Genomic DNA, 18,097 nt, shown 5'->3' on the forward strand with positions numbered 1-18,097 from the left:
TCCAGTCTAGCCATAAATAAATAAAAAAAGATTTGTAATCTTCTTTGTCATAACTGAATTATGTTATTGAACTAGTATGAGGTCCGTGTTGGTAAAACATTGGTCGAGTTCTTCGCCTTGCAACGTTACGGCGAGATCCATAGACTTGTTAAAAAAAGAAATACCCGTATCAGTATCCGACGTAAGTTTCATTCCACGTTCAATGCTAAATTCCTGAGGGGTGTGCCTACAAACGAGGACTAACAATAGAGCTATAAATCAATGAACATAATAAATCCCTCTAAGATTCTCTAACCGAAACAAGTGATAGGTTGAGGTATCACTGAATTCCTAATTTTCAACCTTCTGCTTTCATTTCATCGTCTCTCCCGGTTAATAACACGCACCGTTGTAGCTAGTTCCAGCCGATCCCAGGAATGCAAATCTCATTAGCAGTCAGTGCTCTGTCTGATAACCATAACGAGTACTTTTAAGGTATCAAGTCTAATATCGGAGATTCGGTGATATTTCTTTCTAAAAACAAAAACTGAAATAGTGTTCAACATAACCTTGCTCAGCACGTCTGCGAAAATCTATTGGTTCCTTTCAGAGGTTTCTTTAAGAGCACTCGGCTAACTTCAAGGTGCGATTTCCGTACAGCGCCAGCATTAATTATGTATGCAACTATCTCAAACTATCACATTATACTCAAACAGCAATCGTGAAAAGAACGAGTCAGTCAAAAAATTGCATGTATAATTAATGTAAGGGGTGGTGCGAGAATCTTGCCAACCTCCTTGTCAAAATAAGAGAGCCCCTCTGCCAGTTTTGTCCACATAGTATAACTTCCACTGACAGAATCGCTATGATTACGATGACGACCACAAAGCGCTTTGTGGTGTATTGAATAGGCCACAAAGCGCTTTGTGGTGTTTTGAATAGGCCACAAAGAGCTTTGCGGTGTTTTGAATAGGCCACAAAGCGCTTTGTGGTGTGAAAAATTGGAAAAACCAAATTATTTCAGAAAATAGCTGTGAGACATTTGCGAGTCAACGAGCCATCCAGTTTTCAATGTTAAATCCCAAAATAAAACACCACATAGCGCTCTGTGGTGTTTTGAATAGGCCAGAAAGCACTCTGTGGTGTTTTGAGTAGGCCACAAAGCGCTCTGTGGTGTTTTCAATAGGCCACAAAGTGCTCTGTGGTTTTTTGACTACTACTGCTGTTTTGTAAAGCAAAGCGAACTAGGAACAGTTAGAAAGCACGCCGGCCATAAAAATCTACTCGACAAGAAAATTTCTGTAGTAAATGTTCGATGCTACAGGAGACGGCTTACCCAAAAAGGTTCAGTCAGCCTCAACAAACTTATACTGAGAAGAGGGCTTTCGCGAACCGGATTTCATGTGAGTGACAAGATTGGGAGTAGAGAAATATTGCGCAGATTGAGTGGTAGTTTTCAGCACCGAAACTAAAATTGGTCACACTGCTTCTCAGAAATTTTGTTTTGCCTCTGTAATATCATTAAACGATCTGAATAATTTGAGGATAATCAAAGCGCGGAGTTTAATATCGGCTGGCCGGGAACACGCAGTTCGCAAACCGGAGAGCAACCACTGTTTAAATCTTCGATCGAACTTTCATATTGAATTTGAAACTGAAAATACACTAAGCGGTCAATTTCCGATAGAAATCTTGTGAGGTAAATGCCATTCTTGCACATAGTCGCTGCATATTTACGTTCAGAGTCACTCTGGTTTAGAGTAAAGACATACAAAGTCAAATACTGCTTCCGTACGCTACCCCTCCAAAAATCAATTTTGCTCGAAGACCGAACTGCAACGGAGTTTAGTTACCAGTCTTATGCTGCGTGTTATTAGATAGAACGCATGATATGATTGGCTCCGTATATCACATTACGTCAGAGGACATGTCTGCTACACAGGACATAACTGCAACGGTGGTTTACCCGTGGTTTTTTAACCGCGCGGCCATGGGCCGAGCGCGGTTCATGGTTTACCCGACAGAGCTGAAAAACGACTGCGCATGCGTAGGGTTTTGGCGGGTGAGTCGACGAGTGGTGGCATTTTCGATCGTTTGATCAATGCAAAGTTTTGGCGCCATTCGATGTTAATTTTTTGGACTAATATCATCCGAGAAAAATGGAGAAGATGGAACTTTCAATGTCATTTCAGTCAAGCAGATGTTCCTGATATCCTGAACATATTTCTGGCTATATTGACGGTCTAAACACAGCAAATTCTAGCAGACATCGGTCGCAGCGCCATGGTGAGTAGTGACCGCTTTACGCTTGTTAAGCTTATTTTGGATACCACTTACAGGTTAAAAAAGTGTAAATTTCAACTCCCTTGTTGTCAATACATCTATTCAAATGTGTTTGCTCTTTACAAATAATTATATATAGATGTAACCGACCCGCAAGGATAAACCTGCCACGTAAGCTCGCATTTGAGCACATCAGCTTACATTTGTACTTGAGCACTCGTTGCATGCTTTTGGACCTCACCTACTTTCTGGATACAGTAGTCGGAGTTCAAATTCAGTTTGGTGCACATTTCTACAGATGCTTTCCTTATTTATCTCCCCGTCAATTTAGTAAGTAACTATAAAAATTAGTCAATAGAGCCTGAAATATGCACGGAAATGCTCAAAACTTTGAGTGAAAAAACTGTGCGCAAAATTTCCCTCACCCAAACGGTAAGAATTGCCTGTCTCGACGATGCTTTCTCGGGAATTCTTGAACTGGAAGCAAGCCCAGTAGAAGGTCAATCACTGCAGCAAAAACATAAGAAAGGGAGGAAAAGGAAAGGAGAAAAAAAATGAATAAAATAAAAACGAAAAGTTTACAGATGTAAACCACACTTTCTCTTTGATTTCTGCGTATGCCCTGGCCAAAATGTCGTAAAACGCGATGCTGGTGGAAAGAAAGACATGCTGTCCTGTTGCAACTGCTATTTGAGTCGATTGCAGCTAATTTGGCTCATATCCAGCCTGAAAATGTCCAAAATGTCCAAAAAATGCTTTTTAGACAAAAAGCTCCGGCAGTTAATGGGTTAAAAAGTAGTTTAAATAGTGGAATTTAGGAAGCTATCAAAATATATGCTAAAAATGCTAAAAAGCTGGGAAACGTTTAGTGAGGTGTTAGTGAAACTTTACATTAGTGACTGTACCAAGAGTGAACTGAAAATTGTTGACTTGCTTGAGCCAAGAAAGTAATTCAAAGGAGTACTGCCATTCTGCAAAAGCTATATTGGGCTCCACCGTTCCCATGTAAGTGGCTGTCTAAGAGGAAAACATCTTGTGTGGTTGGAATGAAGACGACAGTATTGGAATTTAAAATAAAAATAGATGTTTATGCTGTGTGTTAAAGCAGTTCTCCAGTGAAAAGGTAAATTAGCTGCAGGACTTGCTTCAGGGATAATGCTAACAGGCATTTCAGGTCCTACAGTGGTGCCACCAATTACATTGTTTAATACAGTAGATGATTGTAGAGCTTGTAAACACCAAATGTTTGAGGAATGTTTTGTATCACTGAGTCATAGATGCTGTTACCCACTAAAATCCCTTGCACAATTAGCTGGTACACCCATGTCTGGCTCAGTGGACTGTTGAGCAGAGGAATTTGAACATTTTCTGAAAAGAACCTTTTGCTAAACAAAAGTGCAATAAAAGTACAGGCATTGCTTCCTTTTTTTCCTAGAATTGTGGACTGTGAAATACTGCTTGGGAATGACCAGAAAGTGACATTGCCATGATGGTTCGGAGGGATGATAATGAGTGTTAGAACTCGAGAAGAGCTGTTAGAGGGAGACAAGGTATTTGTAGCTGAAGGTTGATTTCTGGATGAATGATTGGCCCGGGACAGAAGAGGGATAGTTGCATAAGTATCCAGGATGCTTTTAACCTTTTGAGACCATTCTGGTGAGGTGTAGAAAAGTTCAGCGTCGGATATGTTCAAGCCTGTAAGTGGTGCATTATTGCTTTCATCTTTATGGAGTTCATCATCATCATAATTTTCCCTTTCATTAGCATTTTTAGACGACAAAAGCCCATTGTTGAAGGTGTTTGCTAACTTTTGAACTTTTTTCTTCAGTGGTTCAGCACAGATTGGACAGCAATGATTTGAAGGCAAGCAAGCTTGGTGAAAGCAGTGGAAGCAGGCCAGTCTAACAATGGTATCTGTTTCTCTTGTGCAAGTTGGAAAATCACAATAAATATCTGGGTGAGGTTGTTGGCCTGGCTCTACATCATCGAGATTATAACTTAGTGGAAGACACTTGGTGTCTACTGTGGTTTCAAATGTTGGGAGATGGTACAGTGGCTTCCCTTTTGGTCTTCCATTATTTGCAACTGGACGTTCAACCTGAGTCAAATAAATGAAATGTTGAAAAATTAAATTGTGTGCATGTCAGTAGTACATGTACATTTATTATGAGGAAAACATGATGTTAGTAATTTTGTCTGTTTGTTTTTATTTTCTATTTTTTAAGTCAGAGATGTTATCAGTATTCATTAATTATGTTCATTTATTTTAATATTCATTCTATTGTTTGGTACATTTTATATCTATGTCTGCATATCCTTATCCTACATATCTAAGAATCATGTAAAGAAGCCTAAACCACGCATTTTACTTAAACTGTCTTAACACACCTCAGGAATTTGACAATACTTTAGAAATGTGGAAAATGCTTGCTTGCAGCTTGTGTTTTTTCTTGCATCATCAAATTCTCATATTGTTTCATGATGGTATGATAAATGATTTAGACTTCTGTATTTATTAATTTTATGACCTTTTTTTGTTTTCAGGATTGTTACCTGGTATGATTTGTGGCAGTTCTGTGAAATGCTCTTAAACAGATCAAGAAGAAATTCTGCACTTTTCCCTGCAATAAGCCACAAGTTGGATTCACTCTGCTGACCACGGTGGTACTGTGGAACAAAGGACTGGACAAAGGAACTTATTTGTACCAGTTTTACATTTGCATGTCACAAGAAACTCAGAAATACGTGCCACTCATTTTAAAGGGCATTCTTATTGTAACCTCCCAGTAACCATACCTTTTGAGGAGGGCTGTAATCGAAATTAAATTTAATCAATTAGCCAAAATGGCTTTTTTTTCAATGAGATCTTTTTGGTAGTGTGCATGAAGCTATTTGTTGATTAGAATTGCTTATTTATTTGTAGACTGACCTCATTTACTCTCTGCAACTGTTGTGCTATGTAGTTGGCATGATCTTTAGCAAGGTCTGCTTTTAACTGTTGCACGTTCCTAGGCATGGTGCTGTATCCTAAAATCTGACCAGCAGATAGGCCTTGCAAGGACATGCCAGAACTAGCTGTGTATAAGCCACTGTCCTTTTGCAATGCAGATGTTTTTTGTGACCTGTCATGTAGGTAAAAGTAATTTGCTTCTATTGTTACAACCCCTATGAACAATGAATGAAAAACAATTTTCTTACAGGTAGCTCACTTCATTTAAAGTTTGTTACCTAAAATAGGCCATTATGTGGAGTAGGGACGCCACTCTCTGCTCTTGCATCTCTCTCCTTCTGTTGGACAAGCTTTTTCTTCCACTTAAACAGTTAAGGGTGTCCTCAAAGAGTCCAGGGCTATTTTTGTCTGTAAACTGTTTCATTGCCTCTGGATTGTAAATTTTCTGGTCTGGGGTGGTTATTTGATGTCTGTACAGGGCCTTTTGAAATGCTTCCGACTTCTTTTCAATTGTTGACTCTAATAGAAAAATCAACCATGACAAAAATTAAAATATTTTTGTGAGAAGTATAGAGTTTTTGTTATGATGCTAAGTTTTAATTCAAGCAGCTTCAAAACAGTAAAAACACCTTTTATCTCTGCGAGCTGTTTTGTTGCCACATGAAGCTGTGTTTGCAAGGTGCAGCACTTTTTTGTCTCCTTTCTGAGCAACAAATCCATTTCCTCCGGTGACTTCTAGGAGGAATGCAACAAGAGGTTTGTTATTTCGAACTGATTTTACACAGCTGGCATCAAATATGATACAAAATTATGAGAAGTACCTGTTTTGGCATGGGTGAGGTGTGATGGAATGTCACATCAGTACTTTTTCTCTGAAATCATCAAAAGGAACTTATTTGTACCGGTTGTACATTTGCATGTCACAAGAAACTCGGAAATATGTGCCACTCATTTTAAAGGGCGTTCTTATTGTAACCTCCCAGTAACCATACCTTTCGAGGAGGGCTGTAATCTTGTTCATCTTTAAACAATTGGTCTGCATTTTTCCTACAACTGGAACACCATCGCACACCAGGACGGTAACCACTCGTAGTACGTCCGATGCGGTCAAACATTTCATAAAACCTCGCTGGTATGTTGGCTGAAATATCAGTTGAGTGCACAGGAAGTGGACATGCAAAAAAACCATGTGCTTCGCGGTTTATTCTGGTCCAGTGTCGAGTACATGCCCAGCTGTTCGTAATGCCACCGACACACCTTGCTATAGCAGCATTGAACCTCCGCATTTTCCCTTTGCATTCCTCGCCTTTTCTGGTTTTTCTGTGGTACCAACAGGTCCGCTCACCGGAAGTTTCCGTGAACATCAAACTCATTAACATAATCTGCAACACGAGCCGAATTTTCGCGGCACGAACTCCGACTTCGCGGCAAAATTTCGATGAGTGTTCAAGGATGGAAGTGTGGTGCTCAGGAGATATGTTTTAGAACTAATATCGACCGGCCTTAAAGGAAAGTTTCTCTCAGCGCTCTTAAATTTTTCAAAAATGCCGCCATTTTACGTATACGTTGCTATGGTTTTATGTTGTCTTTCCCAGTTTCTCGGCGCGCGCGAATGAGCATGCGCAGTCGTTTTTCAGCTCTGTCGGTTTACCCGTGGTTTTTTTTTTACCCGCGCGGCCATGGGCCGAGCGCGGTTCATGGTTTACCCGTGGTTTTTTTTTAACCGCGCGGCCATGGGCCGAGCGCGGTTCATGGTTTACCCGTGGTTTTTTTTTAACCGCGCGGGCCATGTGCCGAGCGCGGTTCATGGTTTACCCGTGTTTTTTTTTTAACCGCGCGGCCATGGGCCGAGCGCGGTTCTAGGTTTACCCGTGGTTTATTATTTTTTTTTTGTCGGTGACCAGACGCAGACCTCCGCTCGGCCAAATTCCGAGTCACGCAACGTGTGATGTTTTTTCCGCCAGAAGCTGTTTAAACATTAATACACGGATAATTTTACGGATATTGTTTCCTTTGTTGTGGGTAAAATATATTTTCTTTTGGTTTTATCGAAGCGTTGGATTCAAAGGGATTAATAAATACGCTAAAAAAAGGTATTACGTCAGCCATGGAATGCGTTAACGTTGCAGCTTTCACTTTCGCTACGTGACTAATAAGATCGTGTTTACTTTGGAAGTTTATTTCGCCAGAAGCGGCGGTCATTAATTTATTTGCAAGTTTGCGAGTATTTCTTGTGGTTTTAGGCAAATGAAGTAAATTCTTTGGCTCTTTCATCGCAGCGAGTTCATAGATCGGAAGGAAAATGAAATATTTGCAAGCCAAGCAAAGAACATGTCAGGACATGCAATGATTACGTCATTGGTAGGGAAATAACCACCGTACTAAAGATAGCCGTCGATAACGCAATTCTTGAATTATGTGACTCGTGTGACTTCTTTGCTAGCCCTTTACTCAAGGAAAATATTAAATTTAAACTTGACTTTTAAGAAAGAAAGCTGTTGTTAATAGTGTTCGTATCTTCATGCCCATACATATCCCAAAGAAAGTTCCAGATTAACACTATTACGTCATCGGAGATTTCGCAACGGCTACGACTGATGGTGCAATAGTACAGTCTGTGTTGATCAAGTGATGTGATGTCTACAGTAATCAATGAATCATCAAGGATTACTTTCGAATGTACACTACGTTGCAACTGTAGTGCTAAGAAAATAGTTAAATTTTAAAAGCGCGGTTTTAAGATCTAACAGATCTTCTTGTTTTTCGCAGTTTTGTCTGCGACCAGACCCAAGCTTCCACTCGGCAAAATTTTTAGTCACGCAACCTGTGATGTTTACTCGGCAAAAGCTGTTGAAACATTAATAAATCTCATCTCCGATACTGAATTTCGCGGGAAAAAATTAAAAACCCAGCGTTCGTCAAAAATTATATTTTTTCACCAGAAATTTAGCTCGGAACATATACATATTTATATTCCTTTGAATCGTCGATGAAATGACCTTTTCCGGATATTTTTTTCCTTCGGGGTCAACAAAAACCTCCGATTACAAAATCACGCCGAACCCACACGTTGCAAAAAAATCTCTTCAAAACCCTGACTTCGAAGCGATATAACACTTCAGCGTTAATAGATACCACACATCGGTTGGCGGTAAATCTATTCGTTAACAATCCAGCCTTGTGTTAAAATTTCAGCGAAATCGAAAAAAACCAGAATTAATTCGAATTTTTTTGTGACCTCACTCCCCAGACTTGACCTAACAAAGGAAGCAACGAACGCCCATAGCAACCGAAAAACACCAACATAACAAAGCCAAACGTTTCGGCCAAAAATCTCCAGAATTATCTCCTGAGAGCTTAAACTTGAATGGGAACATCTTTTTCGAACTTTTTCCAACTGATTTAGACGAAAGACTGGCCTCGGCGGGCTACAAGAAAGACCAAGAGAAAAACAGAAAAAGACAGCAGAACAAGCCGATAACATTTCATCGCACGGCTTTCGGCACGAAAACGAAAATACAGCTTACTTCTGGATAAATTCAGCCTTAGAAGCCAGCAACCGGCCCCAAATTACTTTCTGTATCCTTACAAATGTCCTGACTTCCATCTCCGAAAGATTTTGCCCCAATTTTGAGCAAATAAACATTTTGTCGCCGGTGACCGCCATTACGGTGGCTTGCATACTAAATTAGCTAACTTGACAAAATTCTCCCGAGGGGGCATGTGACGAAAAGAGCTGAAAGATGGCAGTAGTAAAGCACGTTAATAGGGGCCGTAACCAATCAGCGTGCAGGGATTGTACCACGTGACCTAAAAATTCCCATACATTCTTTTAAATTGTAAAATCCAAGATGGCGCCTAGGTAGGCAAAACATGGCGCCCGTGACGTCATGCAGTTCGCGCATGCGTAAAAATAGACGAGATACAGGAAGTGAATTTCAAAAATTTTATTGACACATTTTTACATGGGTGAGTATCCGTACGGAAACGACATGAAAGTGTTCGTGTCTACGACGCGTTTGTCGAAGACGAGTCCGTAGAGTTTGGTGCGTGTGATGACCTTGAGATGTTTGGTGGCAGGGTTTCTGTAGAAGAAGTTGGGGTTGACGACGGGGATGTTGCGTCGTTGCTCTAGAGGTTGTTCGAGTTCGTCGAGGAGATTTTGTCGCATGACGTCATAGTTGAGTTGCCTGTATCCTCGTACATTGAGTGAGAAGCCACGCACCTTACAGCACACTTTTCCATTTTTTGTCGTGTACCCGTAATTCTTGGGTCCAGCGGAGGTGAAATCGATGATGTAATCACCGTCGTCCAATTCGTTGGTCATCTCGCCCAGGTAATCGCCTAGCGTGACATCGGCTTGACCTGGTTTGTGCGAGTAGATGACGGAATCGGTGTCAAAGTAGAGAACTTGTTGTTTTAACAGTTCCAGGTAGCTGTATAATTTGAGTCGAGCCCAGCAGGTAGTGAAAGCGGCGACGAAGATGTTGATTCGTCCGTTATCGGGTTGATTGTCTTGGAGTTCGGTGTAGACGACCTCTAGGGCTTCGTCGTGGGCGATTCTGACTTGTCGTATGTCCTTGAGTGGATTGGAAACGAGTGCAAAGAGTTGCGCTGCGGTGTAGACGACTTCGGTAGTGGGTTTGTGTAGGTTTTCGCCGAACTTGCCCCAGAAGGAGTTGAGCATGAGTTTGGCGGTGGCTTTGCGTCCTGGATTTTTCTGGATCATGGTAGGGTCGAGAGCGATGCCTTCTTTCTGGTGGTATTGTTGCACGTACCGTGTCTTGTCTTCAGCTGTGTTACACCAGTTAGGGTAGCCAGCGGATTCCTGTTTGATTTTTAGCCAGGTGTTCACGTAATCGGCAAAGAGTCCTTTTCGTCGTTGTTCTGGCGGGAAATGGTGGACTTCGTGTATCTTGATGAGCGTGTATCCCATGGCAACGGCTTTCTGGATTTCGGGGGTGCACCAGGTCCCTCGTAGCGAGCGTTGCTCGACCGTGTGAGGGCAACGAGGCGATTTCTCAAGGAGGGGTTTGTTCATTTCGTGTTCCACGCACGATCGGCAGAGTGGGAAGGTGAGTTTACCTCTGTGCCGAAAAGGTAGAACGGGATGGTAAAGTCCGTGAGGAGGCAGTATGTCCACTTTGGCCATACCGAAGTAGTGATGGATGTCTTGGTCGTCGGGGTTGACGATGATTTGTGGGTGTCCTACGGGGTATTCGCATTCCTTGTTGACCCAGGGGTAGAGCGACGTCACGTCGACGTACTTGGTTTGTTCTCCTCGAGCCACGTCGGTCACGTGATGTAGTTTGACGGCGTTCGTGCGTCCTCCGAAGAAAGCGTCTCTGGGTTCGAGCGGTTTGACGATTTCGAACGTGTCTAGGAACCGACGTAGATCAGGGTCGGTTTTGACTTCTAGGTTCCAGTCGCATTCCCACTTGACGCAGAGCTGGTAGCCTTGGCGACTGAGAAGGTCGTGTTTGCGGAGTGTGGTCTCGTAGACTTCCTGCATGGTGCGATCGGCGTGACAGATGGGATATCGGTCTCGATGGGTCGGGAAACAGCGAGGACATCCGTGCCATAGACATCCGTGGAATTCGTAGACGGTTCGAGTGGTCGGATCGTATCCGTCCACGAGCTGATTGACTAGTCGTACTTCGCCGCCGTTTCGTACCGTGAGGATACGATCGCCTTGACCCGTGCGTTGCAACGAGTGTTCTTGCCAGGCGAGCCATTTCAGGGCTTCGACGGACTGATTGGATCGGGCGCCGTGCCATCCTCGCGGGGGCCTGGAGGCGATGGTGTTGATCGGGACGAGTTTCTTGCGCCAGAATCGGTTGCAGGCGGAGGCGATGGTGATGCATTTCTCCATGGGGTCAAAGTCGGCTTTTTGTTTGAATTCTTGCCGGAACTTTTGACAGCCCGCTTTGAGGAGTTTGACGTCCGACTCGCAGTAGGCTTCCATTTCTTCCCTTAGTACGAAATGGTAGTCGTTGTCGACTTTCTCTTGGTACCACTGTTCGAACTCGGCTTTCTTTTTGGCGGACATGCCGTCGGGATCGTACATGTCTCGCGGCGGCATGGGACCTTCGTACTCTTGATTTTCTAGAGTGTTGAATTTGTGCGGGAAGAATCCTTTACGCAGTTCTGTGATTCCGAAGGTGGCGGGAAAGTTGGCCAGCGGGAACGGGAGAAAGCAGAGGGAATCTTTGAAAGTCAATCTGTCGGATTTTAGGGACAGTATCTTGGTGCCGACGGTGATTTGGTCCGTGACTTCTCGATGGGTGGCGTAACAGTGTTGCAGGATGAACATCCCGTCGTAGCCTTTGAAATTGTGAAAGATGACGATGACGTTCCGATCGTCTCCGTCCTTGTCGACGGCGAGGGATTCGAGGTGTTCGAACATGTCTGCGGTGCAGTTTGGCCCATAGAAGGAGTGGCATATCTCATCTTCGTCGTCTTCCAGGCAGAGTAGAATGGGTGTCTGATTCCCTTCGTCGTCGGTGATGGCTTCGTAGTCGCAGTACACTTGAAGGGGCGGGTCTTTGTCTACCCAGACTCGCGTGTCTGGATCGTCGGGACCTGGTTCTTCAAAGGGTCGCCCGTTGACTTTGTCGCGTGGGACGCGTTTCTTTTTGGGCTCGTCTTCGTCTTCGGGGATGCGTTGGATGTAACAACGGTGCGTCTCCAGATAGACTTGTTTTTCACAGATGCTGCATTCGCCCCATCCACACTTGTGATCGGGGGAACGACGGTCACCTCCTCGCCCTTTCCTATCTTTTAGTTCGTAGACGTGGCAACAGTCTGGACACTTTTTGTAAGTGTTGCATATGGAGGGGATGTTCGAGCTACGTCGTTGCAGGTGGTCGTTGTAGCATTGCTCACCGAAGAATTTTCTGTGACACCATTGGCATATCGAGGTGGGTTCGGTAAACTTGCCTGGCGCTAGGAGTCGTTTTTTCTCGATGAAATCGGGACAGTCCTTTCGTTTGCAGGCGGGACACCATTGACCGAGGCAGGTATGATTTTTAAAGTCGTCGTGATCGTAGCCTCGATTGCATTCGTCGCAGAAGTAGGATTTGTTGATGAATCCCTTGAACGAATTGCATCCGTCGTAGTGATCGTCTTCTTTGATGAGACGAATGATCTTATCCGAGGGTTCGGGTCCCGCGTAGATGATCATGTGGGGTGGGTCGATGGACATGACTTTGATCTGGTAGCCAGGTAAGGCGGCCTGAAACTTTTGTAGTTCGTGAATGCCACAGGGTCCTTCGGGAACGTCGGCTCGACGGTGGAGCTCTTGGGCCAATCGCTCTTGGACGGGTCGTCCCTGCTTGAGGCTGTGGTAATCTTGGTCACGCGTATTATAGTTCGCGTCAGCTAGGGCTTTCATGGTGACGATGGCTCGGGCGCAGCAGAGAGTGTCTTTGTTTTGGATGGTCACGCGCGACCGTTTGACAATGTTACGCACGGCGGCGCAACTTGGCTTGTATCGTTTTTTTCCGCTGCCACGACCCGGGGTACGTATGAAAGTGGTTTCCATGGTAAACGTGTCGTCGGGGGTGAATTCTTCGTTGGAGTTGAGTTTGGCCGCGAGAGACTGGAGATAAGTGCCTAGTCTTTCACTCCCTTCTTCGAATTCTCGCACGGTGAAGGTGGTGGACTGAAAGGCGTGCGTGAAGGCACGGGACTGCATGGTGAAATGTACCGTGGAGTCGGGTGTCAGGGTAGGATCCTGAGCGATTTGTTGCTCGATGGATCGCTGAAGGGCGCGAGTCAATTCTTGGCCTAGATTGTCATCGCGAGTCAAGTCTCTGTTTTGTCTGAGCGTGGCTTCGTACCGTTGTTTGTTGAGGACGTTTCGCCAGTTACGTCTTGCACCTATGGGGCTTAATTCGAATTCTAGAGGTGGTCTTGCACCACCACCTGATTGGACCATCACTGTGTCGAGAGCTGGATCAAATATCCATTCATCGTCGTCGTCGAAGGGGAAGGCTTCGTCGTGGGTCCGTCTGTTCTGTGAAGACATGAATGAGACAAAAAAATGTTACCAACATCGCTTTTTTATTTTTACAAGAACCAATCATGATACATGAGTATATGAGCGTCTAACTTTGATTTTTTATTAGATACATGATTTAATGCGTTTCTAAGACTAGCTCCTAAATAGACTTTCTTTTTCTCGTGACGAATGTTGACATAATGTCCGTAGTAAGCTACGTGATAAGGGCTATGCCCGTACAACGCTCTACAAACACTTAGATGACATTTCCTACGGCGTATTTCTATGTGTCCGTATCCCCATTGTCGTTTCAGCTCGTCATAATCTAAGATACTTCGTATAAGTCGACTCAAGGGTATATTGTTCCTTCGATCGCGTATGCACTGCCAGGTGGCCAAGTCAATCACGTAACACTTTAGTTCTTCTGGTAGTCTATCCCAGTGACTCTGTAAGAGAGTTTTTTAATCCGTAAAATTCAGCGTGTTGTATTTGATAAAAGGTAGGGTATGAGAAATTCTTTGCTACGGGGACGTTTATCATGGCCTCTTTTATATCGTGACCTAAACTCGTTTCTTTAGGTTTGTCGTAAATGTCAATGTAACAACCTATTACTTTAGTATCTCTGAATCTGTCTTCTTTTTTCTTATTTATGCAGCATCCCGCATCACATAGAACACGGACAATCTTAATGTGTCCTAGACCCCATTGTTCTTTCAGTTTGCCGTATTGTACTATTTCGTTGAGAACACGTTGTAACTTTTTGTTTCTTCTACGCTCGAGTCGTATTTGATTCCTGGTTAGGCGCACGATGTAATCTTGTAGTTCTGGAGGAAGCAGATCCCATCGACTCTACAATCGTAAAAGTCTTTTAACATCTTCGATTCTGTAATAGGCATGATTAAGTCCGTACCCTAGAAATACTTCGTATCTGTGTTGGGTTGTGTTGTGTGTTTGCGTGTAGAATCCGTACACGATCATGTGCTTATTTTTCGTTCCGGGAACTTTTCCTTTGGGGCAATGCTTTAGCAGACACGTCTCTATCTTTACTTTGATTGGACCTAGTCCCCAGGCGGCGCGTACATTTGCGAAGGCATGTATCTCGTTGCGCAGGGCTTTCCACATTTCACGTTTGCGTATATCTATTAGATACTGAGTCTCTCTGAGGCGAAGGATGTATGTCTGGATTTCAGGAGGTAGCCAATCCCAGTAACTCTATGAAAAAGAAGGTGATGAACAAGGCGTGACAAAGATGAATGAGGGTGAGGACGAGTCTCAGTTGTCTAGGGAAGCGACGATCGTACTGAGATAACAGGGCGTGTGACAGATATGGCAGTACAACTTTTCTTTGATCACTCCCTTGTTCACCATCTGATCGTCGAGTGCTTGGACGTAGCAATCGTAATGAACGTAGTAACGACAACACTTGGTACGAGCGCAGGTTTCGGTTCTAAGGATAACTTTATCACATAGGGTGCACGTTATATTATCCATTTTTTAGATACTCACTTCTTCATGTTGATTCATGTGTTCGTTCAGCTCATCGTCAGTGATCTCATCCATGATGAAGCGCTCAATACAAGTGAAGACACTCAGAGTGCCGTGAACGGGTCGGTCCGATCTTTTTATACAATCGGTAGGATGGTGTCCAGTCTACGACCGGGGGGCGTGGTTGGGGGGATACCCCCCTATCCCCTGGGTCTACTCATACCACGTGACTTCTACTCGGGCTGCGATTGGTGTATGACTTGATTAAAAAAGCGAGGTCAGCGTATTTCAGTTTTTGAGTCATGTCGATTGAACCTAGACGCAGTCGTCGACTTCGAGGTCTGCCACCCGAAGAAGCGCCTATTCGACAAGTTTGTTTCATTTGTCAGAGAGATATCGACATCGGCTCCTTGACGCTATGTCAACGCACTCCATGCTGCGATGTCTTCATGCATCGTCGTTGCTACCAGGAGATGGTAAGACAAGTGCGAACCTGCGGTAACTGTCGACGCGTGATCGAAGATAATCAGCCTGAGATCGTGCTGGAAACCGATGAGGAACTCGAGGATGATGATGATGTCGATCCGTTCGTGTTACCTTCAGGTGCGAACGGTTTAGTTAGATTTAGGCAAGAGTTGGCTCGATATCGTGGTCAGGATAGACCTAGACACTGTCATCACGAGGGGTCGTATATGTGGAATGATTTGCCGTATGACCTCGACCCCGACATTTGGCAATGTTATTACACCATGGTAGAAAATTTCGTGACTTTGTTTACGAATGAAATCATGTACGTGCACGGATGCGTGCATCTCCCCGTAGAACCTGTACGAGAGATCAGGAATGTTTTGTACCGTCTATTCATATTCAACACTCCTTACTCCACGTTTAACTTGATTCGAATTCTAAGGTTCAGACTCTTCTTTAGACGCGTGGAAGGGCTAAGCAACATTGTGATTCAGCATCTCTGTGTATTACCCTTTCCCGGTGGTCCATCGCTTTACAATGAGGACGGTCTATGGAACTGACACTGTTTTTTTTTTTTTTTTTTATAGTGTATGAACAACGACAAAGAATTCAGGATGACATTTGGCATTTCAGAGACACGGGAAGACCCTTTGAGACGCACAATTCATTGACGCGTTCGTGGAATCGCTTGCGATATCCCATTCCTGTTACGGTGTGGTTCCATTACTATCGCGAGTTGGAGAACTTTGTGCGAACCACGGAGGGGCGAAGCCCCCTGTACATTCACGGCACCGTGTTCATGCCCTTCCATATTATTGCGTACGATCACATACGCATGGAAGTGTATCGCATGTTTTATTTCAACACCCCTTATAGAGTGTACAATTTCATACCCAGACTTAGGTTTAGATTGTTGTTTGTATCTTCGAACACGGTTGTGGACCGAATAAGAGTCGAACGACTGTTTGTGACCCCGCGTGTCTCTGATACTCTGTACTACGATGGTATGACGTGCGAGTCTTGAATTAAAAAAACAACGACAAAGAGTGTAACTTTTTATTTAATGATTTCAACCTCAATAAAGTTTACAATTTCAAACGTTTCTTGGCTTGCATGATTTTCTTAACAACGCGTTCTGTCATGGTTTTACGTCCGGGTAATTTGTCGATGGCTTTGATCATCTTGGTGTCGGCTTTCCATTTGTCCTGTAAGTTTTTGGCCCTGGAATAGTCAATGTCGTGTTGTTTGGCCAGTCGGTCCAGACGATTGATCCCGGGGTCTCCGCGCGCTAGACGTTTCTTCAGTTTGGTACCAGGTCCCATGTACTGATAACCCGGCCAATGAAACTCGATCCCAGTCTTGCCCAACCATTTTTGGATGTCGATCCCATACCCGCGTTGACGGCGGCGTGTTCTTCTCATAGGGGGTGCTTTTTTCTTCTTAATCCGTGTCATATCTCAGTCTTCGTCTTATGGGAGCGTCCCAATCTTCCCAGCCTTCTCGTAACTTTTCTGCCTCTGTCTTCTTGGCCTTCTGGTACCTCTTTGCCTTGCCTTTGGGACTGTAACCACCGTCGTCGTCGTCGTCTTCAATACCGAGTGAACTCAGTAACTGCTTTCTTCCGGCAGAAAGGGCTGCTTTTTTCACACTCCCTTTTAAACTCTTGGACGGCCTCTTACCGGGTTTGGATTGAATGGGAGGTTTGGGCGTTTTCAGCTCCTTTTTAAGACCTGTCGTGGTAAGGGGTTCTTGTTTGATGATCACGGGAGGTGTGGGTTCTTTGTTGGCTCCCTTGAGGATCTGTTTCAACAGATTTTCGACGGGGGTGTCGACCATGCCTTCGGGTTGTGTCGTCCCTTGGTACGAGATAGGACCGGTTTTACCCGTCCGTATACGTTTCACTAGTTTACTTTCTTCGGTGGCGAGGGGTTTGGTCATCTTAACGGCTATGCTGTCGGGAATACGCCTGTCGTTCAAGATGAGATGTTCTTCGGCGGCCAAACGACCCGCTTTGTCCAACAAGGCATTCTCCGTAATCTGACCCTTGTAATAATCTTGCAATCGATTGAAATCTTGAACGGGTACCATCATGACTTCGTTCATACCTTCTGCTGACTCAGAGTCGTGTCAGGAAACTCGGACAATTCTCTCAAGGCCGTCTCGTAACAGTCTTGCCAGTACCGTATGGATTCGTCTTTCTTTTCCAACTCGAGTTTGAGACTTTGAACGGTTTGCTTGCCTTTCCCGCACTCCCTGCACAACTCGATGCACCCACCAGGCGGCGTGGTATCTCGTTTCGTTTGACAGGTTTGACAAAAGTCATCGAATTTTAAAGCCATGTATTCTTGATACAGGGCGTGGTACTTTCTACCCCAGTACTCGGACGAGTCTTTCCATCGGGCTTCGCGTCGATTGGCATCTTGCAACAGCTGCACGAGCTTAGGAATGGTATGGTCTTCTCTAGGTGGGAAATTGGGTACGACGTCGATTCCCTCCAAAGGGTAACCGTCTTCACTACGCCCTTTCACCGTACACAACATGCCTTGAAACAACCGTGTAATCCGCTCCAGAACCCGGCACCGTTCTGACTCATGAGATGCTCTCTTCGACGCTTGAGCGAGTTTTTGCGGCGACCCACTTCGCGCAAAACCTTTTTATGTCTTTTCAGTTTCCCATAAGTCGTTGCGTTGATGGGTATCCTTTTTTTCAGCAAATTGAAAACCATCTCGCTGATGGCGTTGATCTGATCTTTGTCGGCGTATTGCAACATCTGTTGACGCCTGTTTCGATTGGCTTCTTTCAGGATGCCCGTCATGAAACGACGTTGTCGTCGTAACCGCTCCATCGTGTGAGTCCTGGTGGATTGTACATCCTCTTTTTATCGTCTTCTTCGCGTAGCGGCTTCGAGTGCTTTCTTGGCACCGAAACCG

General features: G+C 44.3%; 1 protein-coding gene across 1 annotated transcript; it reads right to left on the minus strand.

Moving 5' to 3' along the window:
* Positions 1 to 5,175: 5,175 nt before the first annotated feature.
* LOC145468236 (uncharacterized) lies at positions 5,176 to 6,705 on the minus strand. The gene is made up of 4 exons (XM_081451906.1): positions 6,205 to 6,705; positions 6,034 to 6,084; positions 5,842 to 5,947; positions 5,176 to 5,731 (listed from the first exon to the last, which is right to left on the minus strand). The coding sequence occupies exons 1-4, from the start codon at positions 6,589 to 6,591 to the stop codon at positions 5,487 to 5,489; spliced, it is 789 nt and encodes a 262-aa protein (XP_081308032.1). The 5' UTR covers positions 6,592 to 6,705; the 3' UTR covers positions 5,176 to 5,486.
* Between the last annotated feature and the right edge of the window lie 11,392 nt (positions 6,706 to 18,097).

This window comes from Orbicella franksi, chromosome 14, assembly GCF_964199315.1.
Source record: "Orbicella franksi chromosome 14, jaOrbFran1.1, whole genome shotgun sequence".
NCBI lineage: Eukaryota > Metazoa > Cnidaria > Anthozoa > Scleractinia > Merulinidae > Orbicella > Orbicella franksi.